Source organism: Simochromis diagramma, unplaced genomic scaffold (assembly GCF_900408965.1).
Source record: "Simochromis diagramma unplaced genomic scaffold, fSimDia1.1 OVJJ01000602.1, whole genome shotgun sequence".
NCBI lineage: Eukaryota > Metazoa > Chordata > Actinopteri > Cichliformes > Cichlidae > Simochromis > Simochromis diagramma.
In genome coordinates, this window is record NW_024387040.1 from 4,813,219 (window position 1) to 4,840,099 (window position 26,881).

The 26,881-nt window shown below is 41.2% G+C and overlaps 2 protein-coding genes across 3 annotated transcripts; both read right to left on the minus strand.

The window, feature by feature from the left end:
* Positions 1 to 369: 369 nt before the first annotated feature.
* Positions 370 to 19,560, minus strand: LOC120741385 (SH3 domain-containing kinase-binding protein 1-like). Of its 2 annotated transcripts, XM_040044259.1 has the most exons (6): positions 19,556 to 19,560; positions 4,453 to 4,536; positions 4,161 to 4,192; positions 3,544 to 3,711; positions 2,742 to 2,824; positions 370 to 1,991 (listed from the first exon to the last, which is right to left on the minus strand). In XM_040044259.1, exons 2-6 carry the CDS (start codon positions 4,517 to 4,519, stop codon positions 1,745 to 1,747), a joined length of 597 nt encoding a protein of 198 aa, XP_039900193.1. In that variant the 5' UTR covers positions 4,520 to 4,536; positions 19,556 to 19,560; the 3' UTR covers positions 370 to 1,744. The 2 variants fall into 2 exon arrangements, with proteins under 2 accessions (XP_039900193.1, XP_039900192.1); XM_040044258.1 differs by lacking the exon at positions 19,556 to 19,560 and having other exon boundaries at positions 371 to 1,991; positions 4,453 to 4,630.
* Positions 7,492 to 8,858, minus strand: rrs1 (ribosome biogenesis regulator 1 homolog). Its single transcript, XM_040044257.1, has one exon. The coding sequence runs from the start codon at positions 8,780 to 8,782 to the stop codon at positions 7,754 to 7,756; it is 1,029 nt and encodes a 342-aa protein (XP_039900191.1). The 5' UTR covers positions 8,783 to 8,858; the 3' UTR covers positions 7,492 to 7,753.
* Positions 19,561 to 26,881: the final 7,321 nt, after the last annotated feature.

The following is a 26,881-nucleotide window of genomic DNA, read 5'->3' on the forward strand; positions in this document are numbered from 1 at the left end:
GGATCCATGTGTGGGGCACTGGGCATAGGGTTTCTTACAGTCAGTCCAGGCAGTGCACAGGTTGGTGAGCTTGGTCTTGCAGTTTCAGGCCACTGTTCTGTCTACCACTGCTTGGTGTTTTGCTCCTCTGGCATTCCTGCCTATTCCTTTTGGTGCCCCGCTCATGTATTGAGCCATGTATGCAATAAGACACTTAAGCTCAATTAAATTAATTTAAAAAAAATTGTAAAAAAAAATAATTTTTGCCATATTTTACAATTAATGTAAAAATTAAAAATGACAAAAATGTTTTCAATTCTTTTTGGTGCATTTGTAGACATATTTATTTATTTATTTATTCATTTCATTTAAAAATATTAAAGTTTTTTATTGTTTATTTTGGATTTTGACAGTTTTGATCCTCCATACTTTATACCCGATATCCAGCTACACTTACAATAACTTTGTATATATGTGCATACACTCAGTTCTTTTGTCAAACTCCAGAAGTAATCACAAAGTTATTCACAATAATTCCTTGACCCTATATAAAAGTGAGTCATAGGCTCGAGGTAAACTCTAACAGTAAACGCTACAATATTCTCCTGGTGAATGAGAGTTTGCTACAGGACGAGTGGAGCTGTCTCTCTTTGTAACATTTACACTCTTCACTGTGCAGGACATGTCCTCCAAACACTGGCCCCAGAGTGACTGCCTCCTGCAGCCTTTATAACAAAGGATTATACAACAGTGAATATCAAACAGCAAGTGGAGGAGGGGTATATTTCCCTGTGGAGGTCAAGGCCAAAGTTAGGATTTTATGTCCTCTGCAGAAGGTAATCTACAGCCCACCCTATAGAGATCCCACCACAAGGACAAGGCTGGGAGGCACCACTGAAAAAGAAAGACTACATGCAACTTCTGAGAGCTGCTTTGGAGTTGCTGGGGCAACTGGCACAATCCCTGGTCTTTTGGCAAAGCTTTCAGCAGGCCTCAATCACACTTCCTATTAGAAAGGAGGGAGGCCCAGTGTGTTCAAAGGAAAATGAACAGGAGCCTAAGCATTGAGTCGTACACCGAGGCATGTTTGGACTGAAATGAAATCATCATACAGTCACGGAGGGTTTGCTGGTTTTATCATTATCACAGTAACATATTACAGCATATTAAATAGACATAGACACACATTAACAAATCACAGGAAAAAAGTAAGGAACATAACAAAACCAACAGCAGAAATAACATTCAATAAAGGCAGCGTTATAGAAAAGGCTACATTTAATAATCATGAAGCATCACTTCCTGCTTCACTGACTGCATGTAACTGCTACGTTGTTTGAGCTTTGATTGCAGCGACTAATGTTGTACAGTTTTCAGAATATAAGCCTGACTTTAGATTAGCTGAAGCACTGGGCAGAAAAGAGCAACACCTTCAAACTTTCCAGCCATGTTGCACTTGAGACAACACCCCCATCAGTGATGTCACGGCATGCTTTGCCCATCAGATAAAGTGGGTAACACACACACAAACACACACACACACATACACTACTGTGACATCACTAATCAGGGTGTTTACATTCAGCCTTCAACCTCCTGCTTGCATCTAGAAAATCCTGATAAAGGACAAGTACAAGCCCACATCAGGAAATTCAAAACTCATCTGCACATTTCAGAAGATCCTCTACCCCCTCATCCTCCACCCCGAGTGCAACCTCACCAAAGTGATCTCAGCTCAGCCACCCAGGACAAAGAAAAGGGTTTCTTAGTCGCCCTCGAAGGCCCCATTGGTGGCTCCCTGGCATTCAATCTTTTTCCGGCACTTGGACAAGATCCTGTGGAGCAAGTTTGGAGATCTCTGTGCCTGGGGCTGAGAGGCCACGGGCTGAGGCAAAGGGATCTGGGAGCTCCGAACCAGGAAAGGGCCTTCACGCTCACCCTGGCCCTTCTCCAGCCCCACTCCTCCTCCACCTCCTCTGCTCCCCCTCTTGAATGCCTGCAGAATGTGTCCACTGGGGGACAAAGAGGAAATAACAAACACAAAGACCCTGTTTATTCCTTATGACCCAAATTCCACTGTGAGCAGACAAGACGTGAAGAGGCCTGTGGGCTTATGTACAGTATGTGTGTGTGTGTGTGTGTGTGTGTGTGTGTGTGTGTGTGTGTGTGTGTGTGTGTGTGTGTGATGTGTGATGTGTGTGTGTGTGAGAGAGAGAGAGAGAGAGAGAGAGTATGCGCTATGAAATGTAATAGATTTTATTATAATAAACCAAATGTGCTGTATATCAAATAGTTCTTGCAGGGGTTTGACTGGTTTTTCTTTTAGATAAAAAAAACAACAACTACAAAGTCTTTTCTTTCCCTCTTGCTCTTCTTTGGCCCTAATGAGATGCAGCACTGTGAGAAGGGGATTGACTAGCTTGTGTGCGTGTGTGTGCGTGTGTGTGCGTGTGTGTGCGTGTGTGTGCGTGTGTGTGCTTAGCAGGCTCAGTAATCAGTGTGCTTTGTCAACTAATGAGGGAAGAGAGGGGCCACCTGTTCAGGGGTGCTGGGCGGAGAGCAGTGGGGTGGGATTTGGAGATGGGGGATGTGGGGAACATCTGCCGAATGCTGGGTGTATGTGCATGATTGTGTGTGTGTGTGTGTGTGTGTGTGTGTGTGTGTGTGTGTGTGTGTGTGTGTGTGTGTGTGTGTGTGTGTGTGTGTGCATATACTTGATAAGAGGGAAGCATGAAATTATTGATGTGTGTGTTTACACCTACTTCCCATATCTGCCGCGTTCACTGTCACCGGGTGTAGTCCTCACAGATAAACTCCTCCGAAGGCCTGTGGGAGGCAGATTTGCCTGAGAGTGGAAACATTATGTTTTTAATTCCACCTTTTATTAATTATTTAATAGTATATAGACAGTAATTATAAAATAGAGTTATTTAAAACACTTTTCTTCTTCTTGTTTTTGATTTTTTTTTAATTTGTGTTGTTCAAAAACAAAGAAGTAATTTTTGATCATGTCTTTTTGTTATAGCAAATAACATAAATCAAACTGACATTATAAAAGTTTTGATAATACAGGAATTTTTTTTTAACTTTTTTCAGAGAATGGTGAGAGAATAGTTTATAGTTATTAACTGTTAGTGAGGAGCATGTTATACTTCTTAACACCTGCTGTGTTTGTCAGTGTTTAATTGCTAAATTAGAGAAGGTAAAATTGTGAGAAATCTCTTTGCTTCTGGTCAATCACTGCACAATATGAGCTCCCACCAAAACCAGTGCAAATATTATGCATTTAAGTCTGAAATTTATGAATTACCCTTTATAAATATCCCTTATTAAATGTGCAACAATTCAAGACTGACTTAAGGAAACAGCTCTCATAGGCGTTTCTAAATTCTGTCATGACTGTAATATGTTTATGTAGGCACACATTTGGTTCTGGCTTATTTAAAACATACATGTGACAAGCAGAGCAGAGAGGAAAATATAATCTGTCATCTGTAAGCTGCAGCAGCAACAGTTCTGTCCACTTTCTCTGCATTACTGAGCACATTCAAGAAGCCAACCAACCTGGCCCAGCTCCATCACACATGAGGCGGGGAAATAACCTCGCTGCCCATTCTGCAGCTGCCCAAACCACCTCCCTTCCTCGTGTTTGGACAGCACCAGGGTGACGTCACCTGGAGACAGCTCCAGCTCGTCAGGCCAGTGGGGCCTGTACCTGTGCACCACTACCATCTAATGGACAAAAGGAGAATTACAATAATTTTTTAACTCTAATTTGAATATTTAATATTGCAAGATTAAAATTCAATGCTACATTTATGTTAGGGCAGAACTTGTTCATGATCAGCGTCCAGCTCCTTTTTTTTTACAGCCTGCAGATCAGAGTCGGTGAATGGAAAGGATTACGTGTGAAGACTTGGATTAGTTGTTATTTAGTGTAATAGTAACTCTTAATCAGGGTTTACCCTTCATTATGTTACACCTGAATATTATGTGAGAGAAATTGGAAAACTAAATGCGTAGTTTTGCAGGAAACTGATTAAATTGATGCACATTCATATCCATTAGTCTTTGACATATATAAGCATACATAAACCTTTGAATTGAGTTCTCATTTTCATATCAGTGCAGTTAAATATGCAGATTTCTGTTGACAGAAATTAAGAAAAATGTGAACTTGCCTTTTCAGCTTCTGCTCTGTATCGATACCTCCCTGTTTATCATCGAGAGCAGAAATGAATCAGCAAAAAAGGGTTATTTTCAACATTTTTCATTAATATGCAAATGTCCATAAGAAGACCTCGACATTAATGCGCGCACATAAACATCTGTGCAGCTAAATCTTTATGTACACTGTCCAGAAGGAGGGAAAACAAGGCATTTATCGGTCAGCTGGCACTGGGCTTGCTCTTGCTAACCACATAAATAATGTCCTGCTAAGCCACACTTCCCTGCAGATATGATTCCACTCACCTTGTGGAGCAAGGACAGTGGTGAAAACCTCAAAGTGTTCATTGCTGTGCATGTAGATGCGCTGCATCTTGAAGATCGGACGCTCTCACACTGTCCGGGACTACTGAGCTCTCTCTGCAATACCTTAAATAAATGCAGCTGACTAATCCACTGCAGCACAGACTGGAGCTGGACACACACACACACAGAGACACACATACACGTGACCAGGGACGAGTAAAATCTTAGTTTATGTCAGAAAATGTATGATTGTTAGAATTTTCTTATCACCTGACACCAATGCTTTTTATTTTGGAATAAGAGGCGGCATCTTTCTCATATATCATGCTTGACCACTCCATCTTGCTGCCAATGTCTATTGTTCTTTGACCATCTGGCCACATGCAAAAGAAGTTTAGAGGCTACTGCTTGCTCAGATGTGAATGAGAATTCATAATTTCACCTCATCAGGAGTGCTTGATTGATTATTGGCTGTGCCCCACTTTCCTGTGGCCTGGGTGAGCAGGGACAAAGATGATAGGGCTGGGGACAGAGTGCCCGACCGCTCAACAGATGGTGATTGAAACCCCACCACCGCCTCCCCTCTCCAGCTCTGGTGCGAAGGCGCTTGGCTGCGAGCTTGCATTAGTGATAAAAAGGCATCCATCACTAAGATGAGAGATGACTCAGCTGGAGCTGGACAGAGCACCCCGCAGCCTTGGCGACAAAGTGAGGATACAGCACACGCAGAAGGATTTGACTTTTTGTACTTCTAGAGAATCCAAACAGAAATTACGCGCAGTCAATTTTCACAAATAATTACAATCAGTGTCAACAGGAAATAAGGTTGTCAGGGGATCACGGATTATCTAGGTGAACAGAGCAAGAGGTGCGTTTGTGTGCCGTCTGAAAGTGGAAACACCTCTAAATGCAGGAGACTAATAAATCTCATTATCTGAGGCCTTAGCAGTCCAGGAAAATGTCTGACTATACTGCAACCACTCTGGCTCCAAGACCAATCTCTTTCAAAAGGGTGAAGACCGTGGAAATACACACCTCAATACCACCACAAAAGAAAGACGTGCTCAACTGGATGAGAGAAAAATCCCACTCACAGTTTGCTTTGTGTTGTGTTTAAATGTACTTAAGTTGCAGATTCTGGCTTTGTGAGCTATTTGTTACACTATACACTGCTCCTAATTCAGAACGATGGCTCCAGTCTAGACATCAAGGCCAAACCGAAGCCCTTACATAACCAAAAAAAACACCGCTAAGCTGCTAAGAAATCCGATCTGATGCTTCTCGGAAGAAGAAAACTGATGAACACTGAACAGCTCAAGACAATCTGCGGCAGCTTAAAAAAATATATTCTGAGCATAAAAACCTCTCTGCTGTTACATGAATGATACATCTGATCTGATGCCGACATGCATTTACTGGCTGGAGCTTGTTGCTGCAGTTAACCAGCCTCATTTAATATGAATGGGAAGCTTTGAAGCTATTTCCCAAGACCATGTAAATTAGTTAACAAGTATGTATAAAAAAACCTGTTTGAACGTTTCCATTAAATACCCCTGGGCCATTGTAGGCCACATTTTTAACTAGCCAAAATGTGCGGCACCAATTTTTCCCCCATATTCTTTCAGAAAATACACCTTATATTACTAAATACACACAAACAAATGATTAAATACACCATAAGAGGTATTGTTGCACATTACCAACCCTGGCTGAGTTTTTCTTAGCTACTGCGTGGCTTTTTATGCAGTCTCATATTCTGACATGCATATATGTTCATATCCAGGAGCAGAAAATTCACCTATTAACTGCATTGTTTTTACAATAAATTGAAATAATGATGAACATGCATATTGTTGTACTATTTTGCTGCTGCGTTGGTGAAATGTTCCACAAACTAATTCTAATAAATCAGAATTAGTTTGTGGATAAGTGTATACAAATATGCTGTAGATATAAACACTCTTGTAATACTTGCACTACATGCGCAAAGCTGCAGCAGCTGCCAAGAAGCTCCCACTGCAGTTTTTCTGTGGATGTTAATGCCAGACGAAGGTTGGAGGTCTGCTGTTATTGAGTCAGCAGAGCACCTCAGCGACCTTAACTTCACACACTTCCTGTGGTTCCTAAACACTTTCACGTTAAATGAACTCATTGCATTCCCACTACAGATCCATGGTTAAATTCAGGGAACGACCCACTCTTTCAAAAATGTTTGTAAAGACAGATGCCAGATGGACTTTTGTCCATACAGTCTAATTGGCTAATAAACAAAGCTAAGCAGCAGTGGGAACATATGGAAGCTTGTTTCTGCCAATGAAAAAACAGCTTTTTCTGTCATCCATATCTCAAAATTTAAAGTTAATAACTTCAAGTTTTTTTAAGTTACCAAGTTGATAACCTGAATTTTTGACTTATGGATGGCACATTTTTGTTCTTTTTTTCAATTGGAGCAAGAAGCTTCCAAAGGAACGAGTTGATGCAGAGAGCGAGCTAATTAGTTTGACATGATTAGCCACAATCAGGTGAAAAGCTTCATTTGAATAACACTTTTTTAATCATTCAGCAGCAAACCTTTATGATTTATAGGAAATTATCTCTTGACCTCCTGGCTACAGATAAATGTGGGTCCCTGAGCCCAATTTAAAGAAATTTATTTTTTAAATATCAAATAGTGCTTTTTGTTTTGCACAATTTGTTTTGCACAAACACTCTGGTTTTATTAGTACTATTAAAGTATTTCCCCAAAGTTACATAAACTACATTAAACTTCTGTTAAAACTATGCAAATCATATGAAAACGTAATGAAATTAAAAATTAGAAGTCGAATATTTTGAATGTATATATATATAGTTTACAAAGTAATATGTAAAGGGTAACAAAAATAGCCTTAAAAACAACCTATTTTCAAATATGTCTCATTTATCAAGGATCTAAAACGCTTTACGATACTTAACGCAACCGTTTCAGACTTGAAGCATCAATTTACTCACACAGAACTAAAAAATCACTTCTGCAATAATTAAAGACAGAAAAACAAGTCACTCGTGTTCTACTCGGCTGTAATATTAAAGTATATTTGTGAAATTCTTTCATGAATATTACACATACATCGAAAAGAATCATCATGGATGCTGCAGTCAAAATGTACAGTAAACATAGTTTACATAGATGGAGGGAGCATCCCACCCGTGGGCCACAGGTAAACCAGATGTTCTGTTCATATTGCATCATGAATGTCCAACACTTTCATGCCAAGGCAGGGACAAACACACAACCACACACAGGAAGACACAAGAGTCCTCAGCGCTTCCCAGGTTTGCCTCTTCTCTTCCCCCCTCCAGCTGCTTTTCCTTTCCCACCTTTTCCTCTGGCCTTTCCACCCATGCTGCCGCCTTTACGTCCCTTCTTCCCTGCTGCCTTCTTGTGTTTTGCAGCAGCCTCCTCTCTGTCCTCCTGCCTCATCTGTTTATTCACAGCTTTGGTGATGTCCAACTTGGGCTTCTTAGTGTCCATGACTTTCAGGAGCTCCAGCTGCTTCTGCTTTTCATTAGAAAAGTTGCCAATGAGGGGCTCGAATTTCCTCTTCTTGCCCTTCTTTGCTGGGTTCTCCTTGGGCAGGCGGTCCTGAAACCTCCCCAAGGACGCTGTGGAGGTTTTGGCCACACTCTCGGCTCTGGCCAGCTCGTCTTTGGACTGGCTGGCTTTGGGGGTCAGGGTTACAGCAGGGATCTTGACTTTCTGCGATCTGGCGATGTTTTTCAGCCTGTTGAGCTCGTTTTTGGCCACCCTCTCCTTCTTGGCTTTGACGCGTTTGGCGAACTGGTCCTCATTCGGGTCTGCGCTCTCGGGCACCTCGATCAGCCACTCTTTGGTGTCATCGCCGGCCCTCTTGTAGCCCCAGCGCCTCTTCCACTCCTTTGCGGTTTCATCCCACACCAGGTTGGTCTTCTTCTTCTTCTTTATGCCTTTCAGCTTGGCGAACTGCTCCCATTTTGTTGGAGGTCTGGGTTTCGGTGGTAGCTTCTCTCTGGGCAGCCGGGTCGTCGGCTCCGGCAGTTTGGCCACTATCGCCTCCTCGACCCTCTCCGTGGGCTGTTTCCATATTTCGTTGACGAGAAGCTGCGTGTTGTCGCGAGCGAGAGCGCGCAGAAAGTCCTCTTTGCTCTTCTCCCGGAGGTCGCGAGGCTCGATGCGGTTTTTGTCACACGCCAGCAGGTTCCCGATGTCAAACTCCAGGTCCAGCTCTTTCTGGACTGATATGCTTTTCAGCGTTTCCGCCTCTTGCGCCTCAGCTTTAGCCAACAACTCCTCTACACTGCACGCTGCCATGTTGCTCAGTGCTGAAAACCCCACGTGTGAGGCAGGAAAAACACACGGGTCAGTGAAAAGAGCTTCCGGGTCAAAGTCGGCGAGCTGCAGTTTGACACGTGACCACAGGAGTGCGCTGTCGTTTCATTTCTTTGCGTAACAGCGACGCACAGATACAACAGATAGACGGTATCTGAAAGTCATGTCCTCAAGACACATGAAGAAAAATCCACGAAGACCTGATACTGGACCCGAGAGATGGATCTGGCCCGTCAGGTGATCCATTTAGTGTTCACTGAAGCCTCACCAGAAATGGTCTCAGTGGAAGGGTGGCTGTCAAGAAGCTGTTCTTAAGGAAGGGAAGCAGGGAGAAAAGGCTGAAGCATGCCAAATTACACAAGAACTGGACTGAAAATCAGTGGCAGCAGATCTGATGGAGTGATGAATTCAAATATGACATTTTTGGTTCAGATTCTCATCAATATGCAGGAAGGTCATCAGGAGAGAGGCACGACAGTGAGTGTCTACAGTTATTTGTAAAACACAGTGGAGGCTCCATCATGGTTTGGAGCTGCATTTCATCCAGGGGTGTTGGAGATCTTGTCAAAAGTGATGAATTGTGACCTCAGTGGCATCAGATACAGATCCACCACGCAACACCATCTAGAAATTGTCCAATTAGCAACATCTTCATTTTTCAGCATGACAATGAAACCAAACACACTGTCATTTCAGTAAAAGCATACGTGGATAGAATAAATGGATTGAAAACGGAGTACAAACTCAATCTTTGATCATATATGCTGTATATACATGTATTTATATATATTTGCACATGCTTCAGTAAATCACTCTGCCAATTCCCTTTTTTTCCAAGCAAAATATAAAGAAATGAGAAGTGGCACATGGACTTTTTCTCATCACTCTATACAAAAATGATCCACATGTAAAAATGATCTGTCTTTAACAATAAAAGCATTTCCAAAATGAAAAGGTCTAAAGGTGTTTTTAAAATCGGCATGTGCGTGTGAAATAACGAAACAAACAAAACAAAACAAAAAACCCATCTGAGGTTCTATAATGTTCTTGTTTTAGATAAAAAAATACATTTATCTTCTATAGAAATTACATTGAATTGACAAGAAATGGTGTAAATGAAAATTAATGGAGTCATTCATAGTAAATCATTCATGATTTTAATGGATTATCTATACAGAGGCACAAAAGTTTCTATTATTAGCAGTCATTCCTGTGTTTCAGTTAAACACTGTGTTACCCAATGAAAATTTATTGGGGGCTAATTTATGTTAGCATACTTGAAAATGTTCCTGCTGTTTTTGAGCACCGCATTTGTTAAATCACATGTGTGGAGGGTTGGAGGGGGTCTAACCTTAGAAAAAAAAGAAGTGGGAGACCCTGGTGTCTCAGCTAAGCAGCAGAACATCAGATTATATCAGAACCTTGACTCTGAGTCACCTTGCAGCTCCAACTCCACCAGGTTTCTCCAGGTTTCTATATTGTGTTTTCTGTGTATCTCATGTGCTTATGTGTTGCTGGCCCCAGTTTGAGGAAAACTAACAAAAAGTTTTCTATTCTGAAAACTTTTTGTTAGTTTTCCTCAGTTCCCCTTTACTAGTTGTTTTCTAGTATTGTAAATGGAAAATATTAAAATTGTAAAAAATACAGACTTTGGATGGAGGAAAATTTAACAGTGCTAACACAAATGGAAAAGTTGTTATTTTTCCTCAAGCTCAATAAGTCTTTTAACATCAGGGAACACAATATGGCTGAGGAACACTTGAGTGATGGCTGCTGAAAATGGATTCTTGATGAAAAATCAATAAGGATGAATAATTCAATGAATCATTAATAGTCACTTGCATAATTTATGATCAATTTATTGTTATTTTAAATAAATGCAAATGTGTTGTTTGCTCGGAAACACAGATCTGTGTACGTAGTGCCAAACCTTTGAAGGTAACATACTTACAAAACAAGCTAAAATAAAATAGAAATACATGAGAAAAATTTAAAATTTAAGCATTTGTTAATTTGGTTAAATTGATCAACACAACATGCATGATGCACCGCTGATCTCAAAATTATATCAAAGTCATATCTTCCACTCCCACTTATCCGAGTCTGGATCAGGGTTGTGGAGAAGCAGAGAAGACCTCCCTCTCCTCAACCACCTCCTTCTAGTTCATTCAGGGGGACACCAAGCCACCCGAGAGATGCAATCAAGTTTTCCTCCCAACAGGACATCTCCAAAACGCCTCACCCAAGAGGTGTCCAGGAGACATCCCAGTCCAAAACAACTCAGCTCTCCTTTGGATGCGAAGGATTAATGGCTGTTTCTGCTGAATCACTGAGCTCTGCATCCCATCTTTAGGGGAGAGTCCAGCCACCCTCTGAAGGAAGCTTTTTTCTGCTGATTGTGTCTGCAGTCTCCTTCTGTCAGTCAGTATCAAAAGCTTGTGGGCATAAGTGAGGGTATGAATATAGATCAACCACTAAACTGACAGTTTCACTTTCATCTTCACCAGTTCAGCATCGCTGCAGATCTCCCCTCACTCATGATGCTAAACTGCTCCACTTGTTCCTTACCCAGAGTGGCTACTCCACTCTTTTTCCACCCACAGACTTGGAGGTCCTAATTTTCATCCCAACAGCTTCACACTCGGCTGCAAACCACCCCAGTATGAGCTGGACGTCATGGCTCAATCAAGCCAGCTGAAGCACATCAGAGACAAAAAGCAAAGGCGAGATCCTGAGAACAACAATACAGAATGAAACCATGTTGCCCACAGGTGGCATTTGATTTTAGCACCTGCATCTGATCTTTAATCTCCATTAACCCTTCATAGACTATGTCTGTGTAGAAACCTCCTGGATGAGAGGTGAAACGTCTTCACCTTAACCTTAAGAAGTCCAGGCACTGTATTTCCAAGCTCCTTAAATTGAAAACACAACTTCTCAATAAACTCTATTCCATAAAATCAGGAATAAGATAAATAAGGAAAAACAAAACAAACATAAAAAGAATAACTGATAAATAAACATTTTTCCTGGTCTACAATTAGAGGTTATGTACTCATTCGAACCCTCTCCTCTATAGCCACCTGAAACTTTTTCAAATGTTTCACTCATTAATTTAAACGGCTTTGCCTCACATCACCTCAGGGACAAATTAAAATAATAATTTTCTGTTGACCTAACCAAACTCACCATAATAAGATATATTTTAATTCCAAGAGCAGTAATTCACCAGTATCAGCTAAAATCTCATAAACCTGCTTGTTGGGCGACTTCTTTCATCTTGACAGTGTCAGAGTTAATCATGTGCAAATATCTGCTGTTTACAAAGTGATGCACCTTCATTACAGATGCTGAAACAATAAAAACTAAATTGAAACAAACAAACCCAGTCCAGACGCTAATTGAAACTAAACTGAGCTGAAAAACCAAATTAATTAAAAACAAATTAAATTATTAACAAACCCAAATAACTCTGACACAGACAAACTTTCACTGTTTTAGCAAAACACCTCCTCAGTATGAGACTCAGCTCATACATCGCTCTACACTCTCAAACTAACACAACTTCATAAGAAGTCCTAAGATTAGGTAAATACACCCAGGATGAACCGCAGCACATGACGTATTAAACAGTGTCATTATTTATTTAAGTAAAAATGAAGAAGCAGCGTGTGAAAAACGAAGCACACTCGATGATTCAGTAGCTTGTAGAAGCATATTTAGCAGCAATAACTTGAAGTAATGGTTTTCTACATGACTTTATCAGTCTCACAAGTTGTTTTGGGGATATTTTGGCCCGCTCTTGATTCAGCTCATTGTGGGTTACGAGTGTTTGTTTGTGCACAGCTCTCTTAAGTCTTCCCACAGTATTTTAATCAGGTTGAGGTCTGGACTTTGATTGGGCCATTGCAACACATTGATTCTTTCCTTTTCAGCCACTCTGCTGTAGATTCGCAGGTTTGCTGTTGGACATATGGATCACATTTGACTCTAGAATATTTAGGTATAAAGAGGAGTTCATGGTTGGCTCATCGACTCCGTGGTGTCTGGATCCTATGGCTGCAAAACAAGCGCAAATCATTGCCACTACACCGCCGTGCTCAACAGTCCATATGAAATGTTTTAGCTGATATGCTGTGTTTGTTTTTTGTTCTCATCTGTCCAAAAGACATTGTATCAGAGGTCTTGTGGTTTGTTCAGATGCAACTTTGCAAACCTCAGTTGCGCTGCCGTGTTGTATTTAGAGAAAAGAGGCTTTCTGCTGCCAAACCTTGCAAACAAGCCATACTTGTTCAGTTTTTTTCTGACTGCGCTGTCATGAACTTTAACCTTTTACATGCTTAGTGGACCCTGTAGAGTCAGAGATGTAGCGCTGGGCTTGTTTGCAGTTTCACTGAGCACTGCAGCTTTTCTTTCTTTGGCCGTCATCATCCAGAAGAGTTTAATCAGTTCTCATATAATTGCAGGTCTTTCACGTTTTTGAAGGCAGCTTTGCTCATTGAGCACGTTTAATACATGGAAAATACAAAGGTAAAGGTATGAAAGCCCATACGTTGCACCAGTATAATGAACAAGCATACATGCACGCATACACACATGTATGCCCACAAGATGAGATTCAAGGACTCATGTGTTCTTTGTCTATGTTTGACTCCAAACATGAAATTAAAAGCTCATTTCAAACCTTGACACACCAGTAATAATATCGTTCAATCAACGCTCCACAGCAGTCTGAGCTGCTGTTTGAAGGTCATAACCTAAGTTAGAATCAGAATACAATGATATATAAATTGATTCGTGCTCCTTTTAAATCGCTAAACCTTAAAAAAAATGTAAAAATCCAAGCAGTACAGAAGGTGCGCGTGTTTTCTCTTTCTTTAATTACTTTAAGCAGTTCTTCCAGAACAGAAAAATGGAAATAATTTGAGGGGAATCCTGTATAATGAACTAGGCAAGTGACAAAAACATCAGGTGTGGGAACACCTCAAGATCCGTGATAAAACTAAAAAATGGAGAGTTGTGTATGCATATTGCATACTTCTCTTTGACTTCTCTTTGCTGGGTGTCATTTTAAAGTTGTGCGCCTGTAATAAACTTTATAATAGGATTACTATAAGTGTTATCGTGAGAGATTAAAATCCTGAATTATTAATATCCCATCCCTTCTCTCCAGTCTGTTCTGAATGGGTCTCTCCCACAGACCCAGGACGATAATGACTCTATTTTTGTCTTTGTCTCATGTAATTTGGAGGAGGGAGGGTGGGGCTCTGTTACAATTGACTGGCTGCTGGTCGCTCAAAGACGATGGTGTTATTATTTTGGGCTCCAGTAATTACATTCATCGCCACACTTGCCATGTGAATGCTAACACTCTGACAGGCACAGAGATAAGGTCACAAGCGATGCTGTGTTTGTTAGATGTGAGGAGGAAATGCGCAATTAGTGGCCCAAAGTCCCTGTCGTGATTTAGAGAAGGCTATAAGGTCCTGTGTGACGTGGATATATATCATCTAAAATTACCCAATTTAAGCACAGTCCACCCGTTGGCTGGCTGGCCTCCTGTGCTCGTTTCCTTTCTTGCTGACTTTTGATCCAGGGTGAATTCAGGCAAGTAGGATTACTTTTCCATGGTGTTTCTTTTCTGAGAGGATACACAGTCACAGGCAGGATAAAGTCCTCTATGAGCTGTGACCGTGGAGCAAAGACATTCCCACTTTCAGTGCTGCCATCTCCCCAGATTTTAAATGGGCTTATAGGATAAGATTTAAAAAGAGTTCTCTCCATAAAACATTACTGCTTTCATGTGAAAAAACCCTTTAAGGTTTAGATTTCTTTATTTTTATTTGTTACTTTCAGTCTAATCCCCTTTTTTCTTTCAATGCGTCTGGGAAAGAGAGGCATTTGGGACTTGCAGGGGACATTTGATGTTCTGCAATCGAGTGAGTCTCATCTGAGTTTGTATTCCAGTTAATGCAAAGTGTAAAATAATAGGAAAAAAGACCAAATGAGGAAGTTATTTTTTTATTTTATGACTTCTTAGTTGATGTTTATTTATGGTCCTGATTTTTGGCGTAGTGATTCAGAAACTAATCACTGTAATATACAGATATTATAATAATATACAGAGTGAAACACTGAAGGATATTCTGTGGCTTTGTTATGTTTGAGATAAATCTCACCGCAGAGGTCTGTTCCCACTTGTCTCCTTGGAGAGGGGAGTTGCTACAAATCAATACCCAGTTGCTCTGAGTGATCACCTTTATCTTATGACGTAGAGTCAATGCCAAGATGCAGTTAGGCTGTTCTGGCAGCAGCTGGTGGGCAAGAACACTTTAATTTGTTACCTGTCTGTATTTTAGTTTTAACTGAAAGGAGCTTGTGAAGATTATGAAGGCTATCCCGATGTACCCTTTCAACTTTCTGATCACTTTCTTTAGCATGAACGTCCCTTCATTTCATCCATTCACTTTTTTATCTTATTAGTCTCTATTGAGTGTAAATTGTATGATATTTTGCTCAGAAAGAGCCCATTTAGCACTGTTTTCCTGCAGAAAAGAGGTGTAGTGTATCTGTGGGCACCTTCTGTGTGTAAAAGTTAAATAAATCAAATCAAATTCATATATTTTTCCTGAATTCTATATTGAATCATCTGTTAATGCATGGCCTCACCTGCCCTGTGTATGTTGTGTAAAACACTAACGCAACAGATGAGATGACGATGCTCTTTGTATTAAAAAATCCAAAGTAAAGTAGAAAGAGAACACCTGAAGTAATAATCACGAGCACAAAAATCCACTAATAATAACAACCTAATTATAATAATAGTTCTTTACTGTAAAATACATCCGGACATGTAATAAACAAAGACCTTGATCACCTTTGCACATTTGTGTTTTTTTATGAATGAGCACGGCTTATGAATGGTTCACTAAGCAGGAACAAACTGCCTGACAGGATCAGTGCCTTGCATTATTTAAAGAGCTTTATAATTTAGCATTACAATATCGCATTCACTGAATTTATATAAAGGTTTTTTTTTCCCTTTTTTCTAAAAAACATTGTGTATATGTTCCAGCAACAACGCCGGTTATTTAAAGATCTGCATGCCTCACTTTTTAAGGCATCCTTAAATACTTACTGACTGGTAAACGCTATGATCCATGAGTCACGGGGGAAAAGAAAGGACACCCATTCATGCAAAAATGGGCCTGAGGCTTTAAACTCCTTCTAAAAGTTGACCAGTTAGCATCAGAGAGGTGCGAGCGCTGCGGGCCCAGATACAGAGGAGAAAAATAGTCTCATCAGCATCGTCCCAGCGTAAATCAGACATGATTAGCTGCTGACAGTTTGCTTGTGTATTTATAGTCCTTGCGTTATTACGTAAAATTCTTTGACCTACTTAGCTGGAGGACAGAGGAGGTATTTCGTTAATAGATTTAGTCAGGATTGAGAGGAATGTCGGTTATTTTTAAAGAAAAACATGATTGTAAAATGTGTTTTACAGGGCAAAGTCTGCTTTTTCTACAGGAAACAAAAGTGACTGAGCACGCAAATGAGAAATTTTCAGATTCAACATGTGTCAAAGAGGCCAATGGGAGACTTAAAATGTTCCTCAAAGACCTAGCAAACATTTTATTTTATCACCGAGGCCAAAAGAAATACCATCACATGACAGGATTTTTCTGACAAGAATCAATAATTGCCGCCCTTGGGTGCTCATGTCAGACAAAAAATTCAAATGACCTAGCTGCTAAGCTCACACACTATTGTGCGCTTCCTGTTTCATGAGCGTTCCCTTTGCTAACAGAGTTGAGCTGGCTGACAGCCGAGGTCAGAGCTTTTATTGATCTGCTGTAGTCGAGACAGAGACATCATTTGGCATTGAGTAACGCCTCACAGCTACCTGCTGCTCCCAAACTACCGCCTGCACCGCATGGCATCTCACACTCTGAGAAGTCAGAGGATAGACTGCAAAATCTGGGTGAAAGGTGGCAAGTAGTGGCAAGTATTACCCAGCTCTCTGGAGCCAAGACACATCAGGTGTCCCGTTTGCAGGTGAGCAGGAAACAAAGCCACAGGCTCCCGGAAGTGCGCCCCCTGTTTGTCCAATTGACTCGGGTGAGACAGTTCACCCCAAAACCTGGCCTGCTTCCTAGACCCAGCATGGTGTGGAAACCGAGTCCTTGAGATATCATTCGAGCCACATTAATTCTGTGTGTGTGTGTTTATGTGAGAGGGGTTATGATGATGCAAGCGAGTGCATTACGCATGTGTTTGTGTGTTTGTGCTGTAGAGGCTTCATGCTGGATGCTGGAAGCCGACAGAGCCGGGTAGTGCCTGGTGTTATGGAAGCTTGCAGAGGTCATCCCTCAGTTTTGTATTCAGCAGCACTGCGGGGGGCTTATCACAGTGACATCATCAGTTATACCTTGCACACTGTTTAGCCAGTTCCCTCACAACCTCTCCTACTTAAGCTACAGCCAGTAATCGTTCTTGTGTCGTTTCCATCAGTCATTTAAAGTGAACAAAGAGTATCGTTTAGCAGGTAACTACATCTATCCAGACCAATGAAAGGCCTTTTTATTTTTAGCTCAGGACATTGCAGCAGTACTCACTTCATTACCTGCTGCCTAAATTAGCATAGACAGTAGCCGTTGTGACCATCGTGAAGCCCCAACGTAAAGCTGATCATCGCCCTTTTGTTATTTTGACACTGGATCTGATGAGGGATGGACAGATCTAAAACAAACTGAGTGCAGTGCATCCTCATCCCGAGTTACATGACTTGTAACTGACTAGTTGTTAACTAGTAATTGAGCCCATAAGGAAAGTGTTTACCTACATTATACAGGAAAAGAGGCGACAACAGTCTTTCCATAGACTCCAGTACGACCACAAGTCTTTGTGCAACCGCAGGAGTTGAAAGTTTACGTTATTCACACGTTTGCTTTAGCCTGGACCGGGAATCTGCAGTGCCGTGACAAGTATTTGTCCTCTTTCTTGTTTCAGATCATCAAACGAATTTTAGACAAAAATAACCTAAGATACCCCCACATCAAAAATCATGAATTAACTCTGATTAACCACATTTTTTGGAAAGCTGAGTTTAGCTTCACTGTCCACACCCAGGCAACACATCATGACATAATTTAAATAAACACAGTCACTATCAATCTGGAAAGGGTTAAAGCCATTTGTTACCCTTTAAGACTCTGGTGAACCTTGGAATAGCGGTGACCCTTCCCAGGATTGGCCAGCCTACCAAAATTACTCCAAGAGTGCATCAACAACTCATCCAGAAGGTCACAAAAGAAACCAGAACAACATCTAAAGAACTGCAGGGAAAATAACTTTTTGGAAGGTTTGAGTCCTGTTACGTCTGCATAAAATAAAACAGGATTTCATAAAAACATCATAGCAACAGTCAAAATGTGGTAGTGGTAATGTGATGGTCTGTGTCATGACTGACCCATGAATTCTGCTCTCAACCAGAAAATCCTAAAGGAGAACATCCAGCCATCAGTTCATGCCCCCAAGCTCAAGCACATTTAGGTTATTCAGCAGGACTGCGATAAAAAACACACACGAGCAAGTCCATCTCTGAATGGCTAAAAAACACCGAACTAAAGCAAACAAACAAATTAAAAGTCAAAAAGATGATTTTGGTCTGCCCTAATCAAACTGAGATGCTTTGGCACAACCTTAAACAGAATGTTCATGCTTGAAAACTCTTCAATGTGGCTGGATTTTTTAAAAATTCTACAAAGAAGAGTGGACAAATTTACAAATGTTAAATTATATTTGATGATCTGCAATATTTAAGTGTGACAAAATGCAAAATTGCAAAACTATGAAATTAGGAAGGGAAAGCCTTTGTTTCCAACTTTTCTTTTATTATGTTAATGTATCGTAGCCCTGACTAAGCCCTATCTGCACTGTTTTGATAGCTAATCTTTGCCTTTATGACAGCTGTGCAGGAGGGGTAGAATCACTTTATAGCTGACCTGTTTAAACCCTACAACGGATTGAATGTTGCATCATTACAGACATGGCCACTGTATCTGACAGGTGAGTACCAACACAGGCAGCTATATCTAATTTGTATTACTGCTTGACTGTGTTTGTGATGCCGGTGTGATGTTAATACTCTTATATGACATATTTCCAACAGCTTGTCTTGTATTTTATTTCTACGTCCTTTAACTTGAATTATCAAGAAGGCCTATCAATGTCGTTGGTCGCAGGCTTATGAAAGTAGCATGCTTTATACGTATGCTTTTTACCTTCAGATGATAACTCACCTAAATATAATCTCGCTTCAGAAAAATTAGATTTGAATAGTAAAAATTGAGGCAACAAGAGTTCATTAAATAATAGGTGACGTGACAGTGGCTTTATAGTGTAGTTAGACACAGACATGATATCCATCTGTAGCCAGGACAGATTCACAAGGCACAGTCTAGCCTAGTCCATAACCTCTCCCTCTACACAGATGACCTTTATTAAATGCATTTCCAACTGTCTGCTTTCTCTCACTCTAATATCGTCTAGCCTGAATTCAAAAGGTAAAAGGTTACGAACCAAATAGGGAAAAAAGAAATGTATCTTGAAATTGTTTAAATAACAATAATAACAGTAATAATAAAAATAATATTTTTACATCTGAGAGGATTTGTCAAACTGGGTTCAAACCGAAATATTGTCTACATAAAGCTCATTGCGCCTTTTAATTTACTCCAGTTTGCATAGCCTAACCGGAAGAGAACGGAAAGATATTACAAAGTATAAGAAATAGCTCGAATCACAGTTATCAGTAAAATTTTTAGTGTTTGGCTCAAATGAAGCTCCAGTTCGCACCTCAAACAGCACACAGTTCCCCCTGTCCTGTTTAGTCCCCACTGTGCGGTCAGCGGCTCGACAGTACTCAATTCTTTACACAAGGATTTGCTTTCCTTTCTTTTTCATTCACTTCAGCCACTCATAATTAGCTGAAATGTCATTCCACTTCTTTAAAATCAGGCAGTCTGCAAAAGCAGTTCCTCAGTTTCCAACAGCAAACTCCTAAATTCTGAAATCGAAAGATGCCTTAGCTTTGATTAAAAGCACATCAATAACTTGCATAATTGACTCTCTAAATCATGCAGCACTGTATCCCTTAGAGGCTCCTGGGAGATGCCATGTCAAATCATCTCTGACGTGACATACCCTGCCTGGTGCGTTCCTCATCCATTTGTGGCCAGCGCTTTCCACAATGCTCCTGTCACCAACACTTAATTGGCCATGACAGTTTCTGATAAATGCTATACCTGCAACAGCTGTCACCAATCTCCAGCTGGCTGCTAAAGCCTCTGCAGCTAAAGGACTTTCGGTTAAATTTACTTAATTTCAGAGCTAAAATAATCTTTAAAGGAGCGCTTTATGAAAAATAATGATTGGAGGGGAATACTGACGCCACTCAGGTGAATGTGAGGCTAATGCTAGCAGCCAGTGGTGCTGATAGGCAGATGTATTGTACAGCTGATTAAAATCCCCTCAAGAAATCAAAAAAATATATTAAAAGGTGGCTGAACTATTCCTTTAAATTCAGCGCAGTGCCGACATAATGGCTAAATCTGTGCTGTCACAGGTCCTTTCAGCCTTTCATCCATAATCATGTTAAATCTCCACCGGGCCTGAAGACTCGTAGAGCGCCCTTAAATAGTTTGCCATCTTCTTCTGGAGCCTGTGGTAATTTTCACATGCTTATAATCAGTTTGCTTGACACGCATTAATGCAGAAAGAGAGGGAGAGAGAGGAGGAGAAACACCAACTTTTGCCAAACCCTCAGCCTAATGTGTCATCCAGCCCCCAGGAAAGAGCCAGAGAAATCCTCTTTGAAAACTCGGTGCACCTCCATTAATGAGGGGGGTGAGTGTTGGGGCCCTACGTGAGAGGCATCCAGGGCCCTTATTGATCCCCTGTTAATTAGTCCGTAGGTGCTCACTGGCGCATAATTAGACCAATACTGAGCTTAATGAATGCAGACAGCCACTAATTCCACAGGGAAATTGTTTTCTGCAGAAGGGATGTAGAATTCGGTCAATCAGACATTATTTAGTGAATAAAGCATGATTACAACAGATATTATGTGCATGAAACCCAGCTGAAAATTAGGTATGTAATTTCATGTGCAGCGCTTTTAATTTTTAATTTTTTTTTTCAGCAAAATTTCAATCACGAATGATGAGCTCGTGTGAAACGTGGCTTCGAAAAAGGAAAAAAAAAGGAAGCGAGCAGCCCTGATGACGTACCCTTCACATGCTTTATCAAAGACAAGAGGGCTTTTAGCCACTAAGTGCTATTCAACGTGACGCCAAATGATCTGATGGCAATGGACCATGGGGGAATGTAAAAAAATATTACCGAAAGAAATTGTTTCAAACAAAAATATGCGTTCTGACAAGTGACAAATTGGCCTTTTCAAGATGCGCTGAGATGCCGTGGAAGTGCTGCTGTCTCCCTCGTGGGCTGCGAGTCAAGCACCACTAATATTTCAAAAAGGATCTGCAGAGACATTTCATCTGTCTATTAAACTTCAGAAACTCTTATTCATCTGTGAACGCAGCCGGAAAGTGTTGAGTGGGAGACTCGAGTCGGAAGGACGTAAATGACGATTCCAAGTCAGTGACAACAAAGTGCAAGTTTAGGGATAAACTTGACTTCTCATTTTCATGAGCTGATCAATTTATTTGAGCAGCAGCAGCAGCTTTGGAGTTTGCCTTTTTCCAATTCTGCCTCTTTGTCCACCGACATCTGCGGGAGTTGATGGTCCTGCTCTTTGCGTGTGTGTGTGTGTGTGTGTGTGTGTGTGTGTGTGTGTGTGTGTGTGTGTGCATGTGCATGCACCGCTGTCACAGGCAGAATGGAGTGAGATTCCAAGAAATCCACCCGGGAATAGGGACTTTGTTCCTGCGGCATTCAACAGGAGCCACTCATAGATCAGTCTGTGGTGTTAGAATGAGCCAGAGGAGCGGTGCTCATTAACAAAAGGGCAGGAGTCACCTTGCTCCACTCATTCTCTCAGCCTCTGTCACTTATTGCTAACAGAGTGTCAGTTTGTCTCCGGCATGCTAAACATCCCAGTGTGATCACATTCATGCTGGAGCAGAAAATCGGAGATATAATATAAAGTCCACCTGCTCCGTGTGTCTAAAACCAGCTCCTGTCAGCTGCTTCGCTTCGTTTTCCAAATAGTTGCCGGATCAATGGAGTGATTAAATGTTGGTCACGCACTGTGAAACCCTTTGGCTCACTAAGTGCAAACTACATTCACCTAACTGTCCTCGCTTGTGGCCTGACAGACGCCGAGCAGCATCAGCGTCCCGGGGGACATTCCTGAGCTATAAATAATATGGATCGCATACATCTATGCAAGGACCCTCAAGCCTTGGTATGTTCCCTTTGAAATGTAAATGTAATCTCTACTTTTTTCCCCCTTCCACGCCCTGAAGTTTGAGTAAGTAAAGCAATTTGGTTGAGTTTCACAAGGTGTCTGCAGGTTTAGAAAGCTCAAAAAGCACATTTACTTTAATTTTCAGCATTGTTACTGTTAAAATGGTGATTGCATGTTAGCCACCTGATGTGAGGCTACTAACCAGACTTCCAGAAATCAGAACAGCAAGTACCCAAAGTGGACAAAAGTGCATCAGCAAAGCAGCACGCTGGTCATAAATGGACACTTTGTCGTGGTTAAGTGCCTCCAATGTGCCGCCTCAAATAAGACCACTAAATTGAGCCGGCACCTCGGTCGCTCATTCCAGAGAAAACTGTATTTTGTGACCTTGGGCATACAAAGCTCGAATGTATGGTGGTGCTGCCTTTCAGAAACCACTTTTATCTAACGCCTGTGCACAAAGACGAGAGAAACCTGGTGTACGGAGCTCAAATTCTGCACCCCTGAGCCATGAAAAGATCTGAGCATGAATGAACCTTTATGAGGAGTTTTTGGATCTCAGCGTGCAAAGCAGATTTCCACCTCAGTTATCCTTCAAAGGGGGGGGATCTTCTATTGAATGAACAGTTTCAGACTGTGACAGCATCTAAAGAAGGCTCGAATCTGTTTTCAAAGCAAAGAGCGACGCTCCTCCACCTCACCACCCCTCAGGTGCTTGATATCATTTGGTGTTCCTCTTAATTTGTCCACACTTGCTCGCGCTCTGAGGATAGATGCGAGATTGTGGTATTTCAAAGGCGGGACTCCCGCTGCTCTGTTGCCATCTTAGATTCAGCAGGAAGTGAAGAGAGCTATTATAATGAGCTGTGATCAGAATGGTCAAAGTCAGCAATTCTTTTGAGAGGGTCTTTCATTTCCATTATATGCAGCCTCTACAAACACCCTAATGAGAATACATAACACACACACACACATCTGCACTCACATCAACTTTTCTGCTCTGCCTCCTTCCTCGAAGAAGCACCTCAAAGTGAAACCGACTGCCGTGCTGCTTCTCAGGTTTATTCTGGGGGTTTTAAAGTGTTTCCTCCAGAGTGGGGATTTGTGGATAATTTACACTACAGCTTGTTTTACTCCTTCCTGCATACATGGTGCCGGTCACGGGTAATGCAGAGTGACAGCCTCAAGGCGTCGACTCCATATGCACTTCCAAATAAAACATGATGATTCAGTGTTGGAGACGATTTAGGAAGGATAACAGATGCCGAATCCGTTTTCTTATCCTTTACATGCTCTTACAGGCAGGGTGTAGGGGTGAAACAAAGCAGCATCTTGACTGCAATTGTGTGAATCACCTCAGGCTATGTACAGCCTACTTGTGGTTAGTTAGGCTCCTGATCCTTCTGCCCTGTTTGAAAAATCACTGCCAAACCAAGTTAAACTAAACTACATCCACCCTGAGGCTCAGCGTTATATCACACAGCTCAATCAGGCGGATGGGTGCATATATTTAGTCGTGTTTTGTACTGTAGGTTTATTTATGTGAAGCAGACGAAAGAAATGTGCACATACACATGCACGCCAATGCCAAGACAACAAACCTGAGCACGGTGGAGAGTGATGGCTTCCAGCTCAGTGCAGAAGGAAGGATTGGGTTTGGGCCAGTATCCAAAATCCCTCATCTAATTAATGTTTACATAACTGCAGGTAATGAAATTCACTCTCACTGATGTTGAGAGGGGTCAAGGAGCTTGGGGAAGCCCACCGGAGTTGACAATCGCCTGTGTGGGAGTTGTCTGCACAGCCCAGTGAGCTGGACACATCGGGGAGGGGAATAAAGAAAACACCCTAATTACAAATCATTGGTCACAGAACAATTCAGTAGTCAAACAGAAAGTTCTTGGATGGATCGAGTGTAGCCTTCCAGCTATGATCATTGAATATTTGCTCACTGCAACCTGTCTAATTTAGCTGCCAATAAAACATTTTTTGCACTGAGGTAAGGATGTTAAAGCAAACCTTAAGCATGAGGCAAAGTAATCAGACAAACACTGCTGATTAGTAAAAGTGGAAACAATAATTAGATCTGAAAATGCAGGTACTCAAATATAATGACCTGTGAATGAATTCTTTGCTTTTTTTTCAGTCATGCTGCAAAGAAAAACTCCCATTGGAGAGCACTTAACGAGTTTTTAAAGGCACTGTGATTTAATTGCGAGGAAAGGCAATTTAAGTCGCTGGCTCGACAGGGATAAACTTCACCTTTACTCCATGTGACATATATTATTTTTATTTTCAAGTCACCTCATTAGGCAAACATTGTCACTGTCGGCCAAATGAGAGCTAACTCGACTTAGTACAAAGTAATCAAAGGAAGACTTTGTTGTCACAGTGGCAAAAATAATGGTGTTGTGAGAGGAACAATTTTAATTTGATTAAAAAAAACAACAACAAAATAAAACAAAAAAGACTTACTACATTGTCTGTGCTAATACACCGACTGGCCACTTCATTAGGTATACTTTGCTAGTACCAGGTTGGACCCCATGATTCTTTGTGGGATATTTTCCAAGGTGCAGGAAACATTCCTCAGAGATTTTGGTCCATGTTGACGTGACAGCATCACAGCTGCTGCAGATTTGTTGGCTGCACATCCATGATGTGAATCCGTGTCACCAAAGTAGCGCTATTAAACTGAGATCTGGTGAATCTGGAGGCCATCTGAGGACTGTCACGTTCAAGAAACCAGTTTGAGATGGTTTGAACTTTGTGACATGAAGAGTTTTCCTACTGTGAACAACAATCAGAGGATGGACTCACTGTGTCATACAGGGATGAACATGGACAGCAGGAACACCCAGGTAGAATGTGGTATTTAAAGATGCTCAGTTAGTAACAAGAGGCCAAAAAACCCCCCATATCATACTGTATTGCACCACCACAGCTGCCAGCCTGAACCACTGACACCAGATTCTGACCCTACCATCTAAATGTTGCAGCAAAAGTCAAGACTCGTCAGATCAGCGACATTTTTCTAATCTTCTGTTGGCAAATTTTGGGGAACCTGTGCAAAATGTAGCCATTGTTCTTGTTCTTAGCTGACAGGTGTTACACCTGGTGTGGTCTTCCGCTGTTGTAGCCAATCTACTTCAAGGCTCAATGCGTTGTGCATTCAGAGATGCTGTTCTGCATACCTTGGTTGTAATAACTGGTTATTTGAGTAGGTGTTGCATTCCTAGCAGCTTTGAAGCAGTCTGGCCATCCTCCTCTGAATTGATTGATGATTGTACAGGAAAATCCCAGTAGATCAGCAGTTTTTGAAGTACTCAGACCAGCCCGTCTGTGACCAGCAACCATACCACTTTTATAGTCACTTAAATCACCTCTTTTTTCCTCCATTAAGTTCAGTTTGAACTTAAGCCACTCTTCGTGACCATGTGTACATGCCTAATTGCACAGAATTACTGTCATGTGAGTTGCATTAATAAACAACTTAGTGTAGACTGAAGTTAAAGATCAAAAAGTGCATCTAAAAATTACATTTACAGGTTACGTCAAAAACAGCTATGATGCAGTTTGACTGGGAGTAGAAATTTACAGAAGGCTGCCTATTAAAGTGAACTGTAATGTGTTATGCATGGCAAAGATACAAGTGTGGAGATACTGAATAGGCTTTTTTAAAGCTTAGGATGATGGTATAATGTGAATCATACAACAAAGAGCAGATTTGGAGGTTGAGGCAAGATGTTGTAAGCAGCTTACACATACAGCGACCGGCGTTAGCCAGCAAAATTCAAGTGTTAAATCTACAGATAGAACTATTTAATTCTAACAAAGGCTTCAAAAGTTCAAAACTGGATGCTAAGACAGGCCAAAAGTAGAGAGTCTTGTAGCAAAAATAGGACATAAGAAAAGGCAGTAAGAAAAAGGACAACAGACAAGTAGAGATCTAGCTTTTGTCACAGTTTAGTTTTTATAGAGCAAAATTAAATTTGCCTCTCACTGGTGCATCGGCTCATGAGTGGCAGGATATTTTAAGGTATGCCAAAGCAGCCGAAGCAGCGATGGTGTATAAACTCAGGCAATATATGTAGAGAAGAACATGAAAAGCTCACGTGGTAACTGGACTCAGACACAGCAGTGCTCAAATGTATAAAGATTCAAAGGTTTTCTCAAGGTCAGCAGGCTTGGCTGCATAACAACAGGCCACAACAACAATTTAGTGCATATAAACAGAAACTATTTTTAGCTTCATCAGGGCATTATGCTCTAAGTGAAACTAGTTTTGTAGGAGGAGGGAAAGAATCATCACTAATATCAAGGCAGCCCAGAGAAGTAGTTGTAGTCTATGTGCCTTACAGAATACAACTTCTCTTACATCAATATATAAAGTGCAGGTCATTGATGCCTTCGGACCAAAGCCTGTTGGTGGTTCCTCGTTCCTGACCGAAAGCTAAAGCATTCGAGGTTGTATCTTCTAAACCACAGAATGCACTTCCACTATGCTACATTTGAGATCTATGGACTTGATTTTATTTTAGCTTTAGACTTGACTTGAAACGTGGACAAATAAGGCAAATATTTTTTCCAGGCTTACCAGCAAGCTACACTCACTACACATTACGCATACAGGAGTTGCACAACCCTGG

Excerpts from the sequence above, each read along its gene's own strand:
- LOC120741385 (XM_040044259.1), bottom strand. The coding sequence starts at position 4,519 with ATGCAGCGCATCTACATGCACAGCAATGAACACTTTGAGGTTTTCACC. Across the intron at positions 4,193-4,452 it reads CACTGTCCTTGCTCCACAAG|GGAGGTATCGATACAGAGCA; the intron begins GTGAGTGGAATC and ends GATGATAAACAG. Across the intron at positions 2,825-3,543 it reads GTGTGATGGAGCTGGGCCAG|GCAAATCTGCCTCCCACAGG; the intron begins GTTGGTTGGCTT and ends TTCCACTCTCAG.
- rrs1 (XM_040044257.1), bottom strand. The coding sequence starts at position 8,782 with ATGGCAGCGTGCAGTGTAGAGGAGTTGTTGGCTAAAGCTGAGGCGCAA.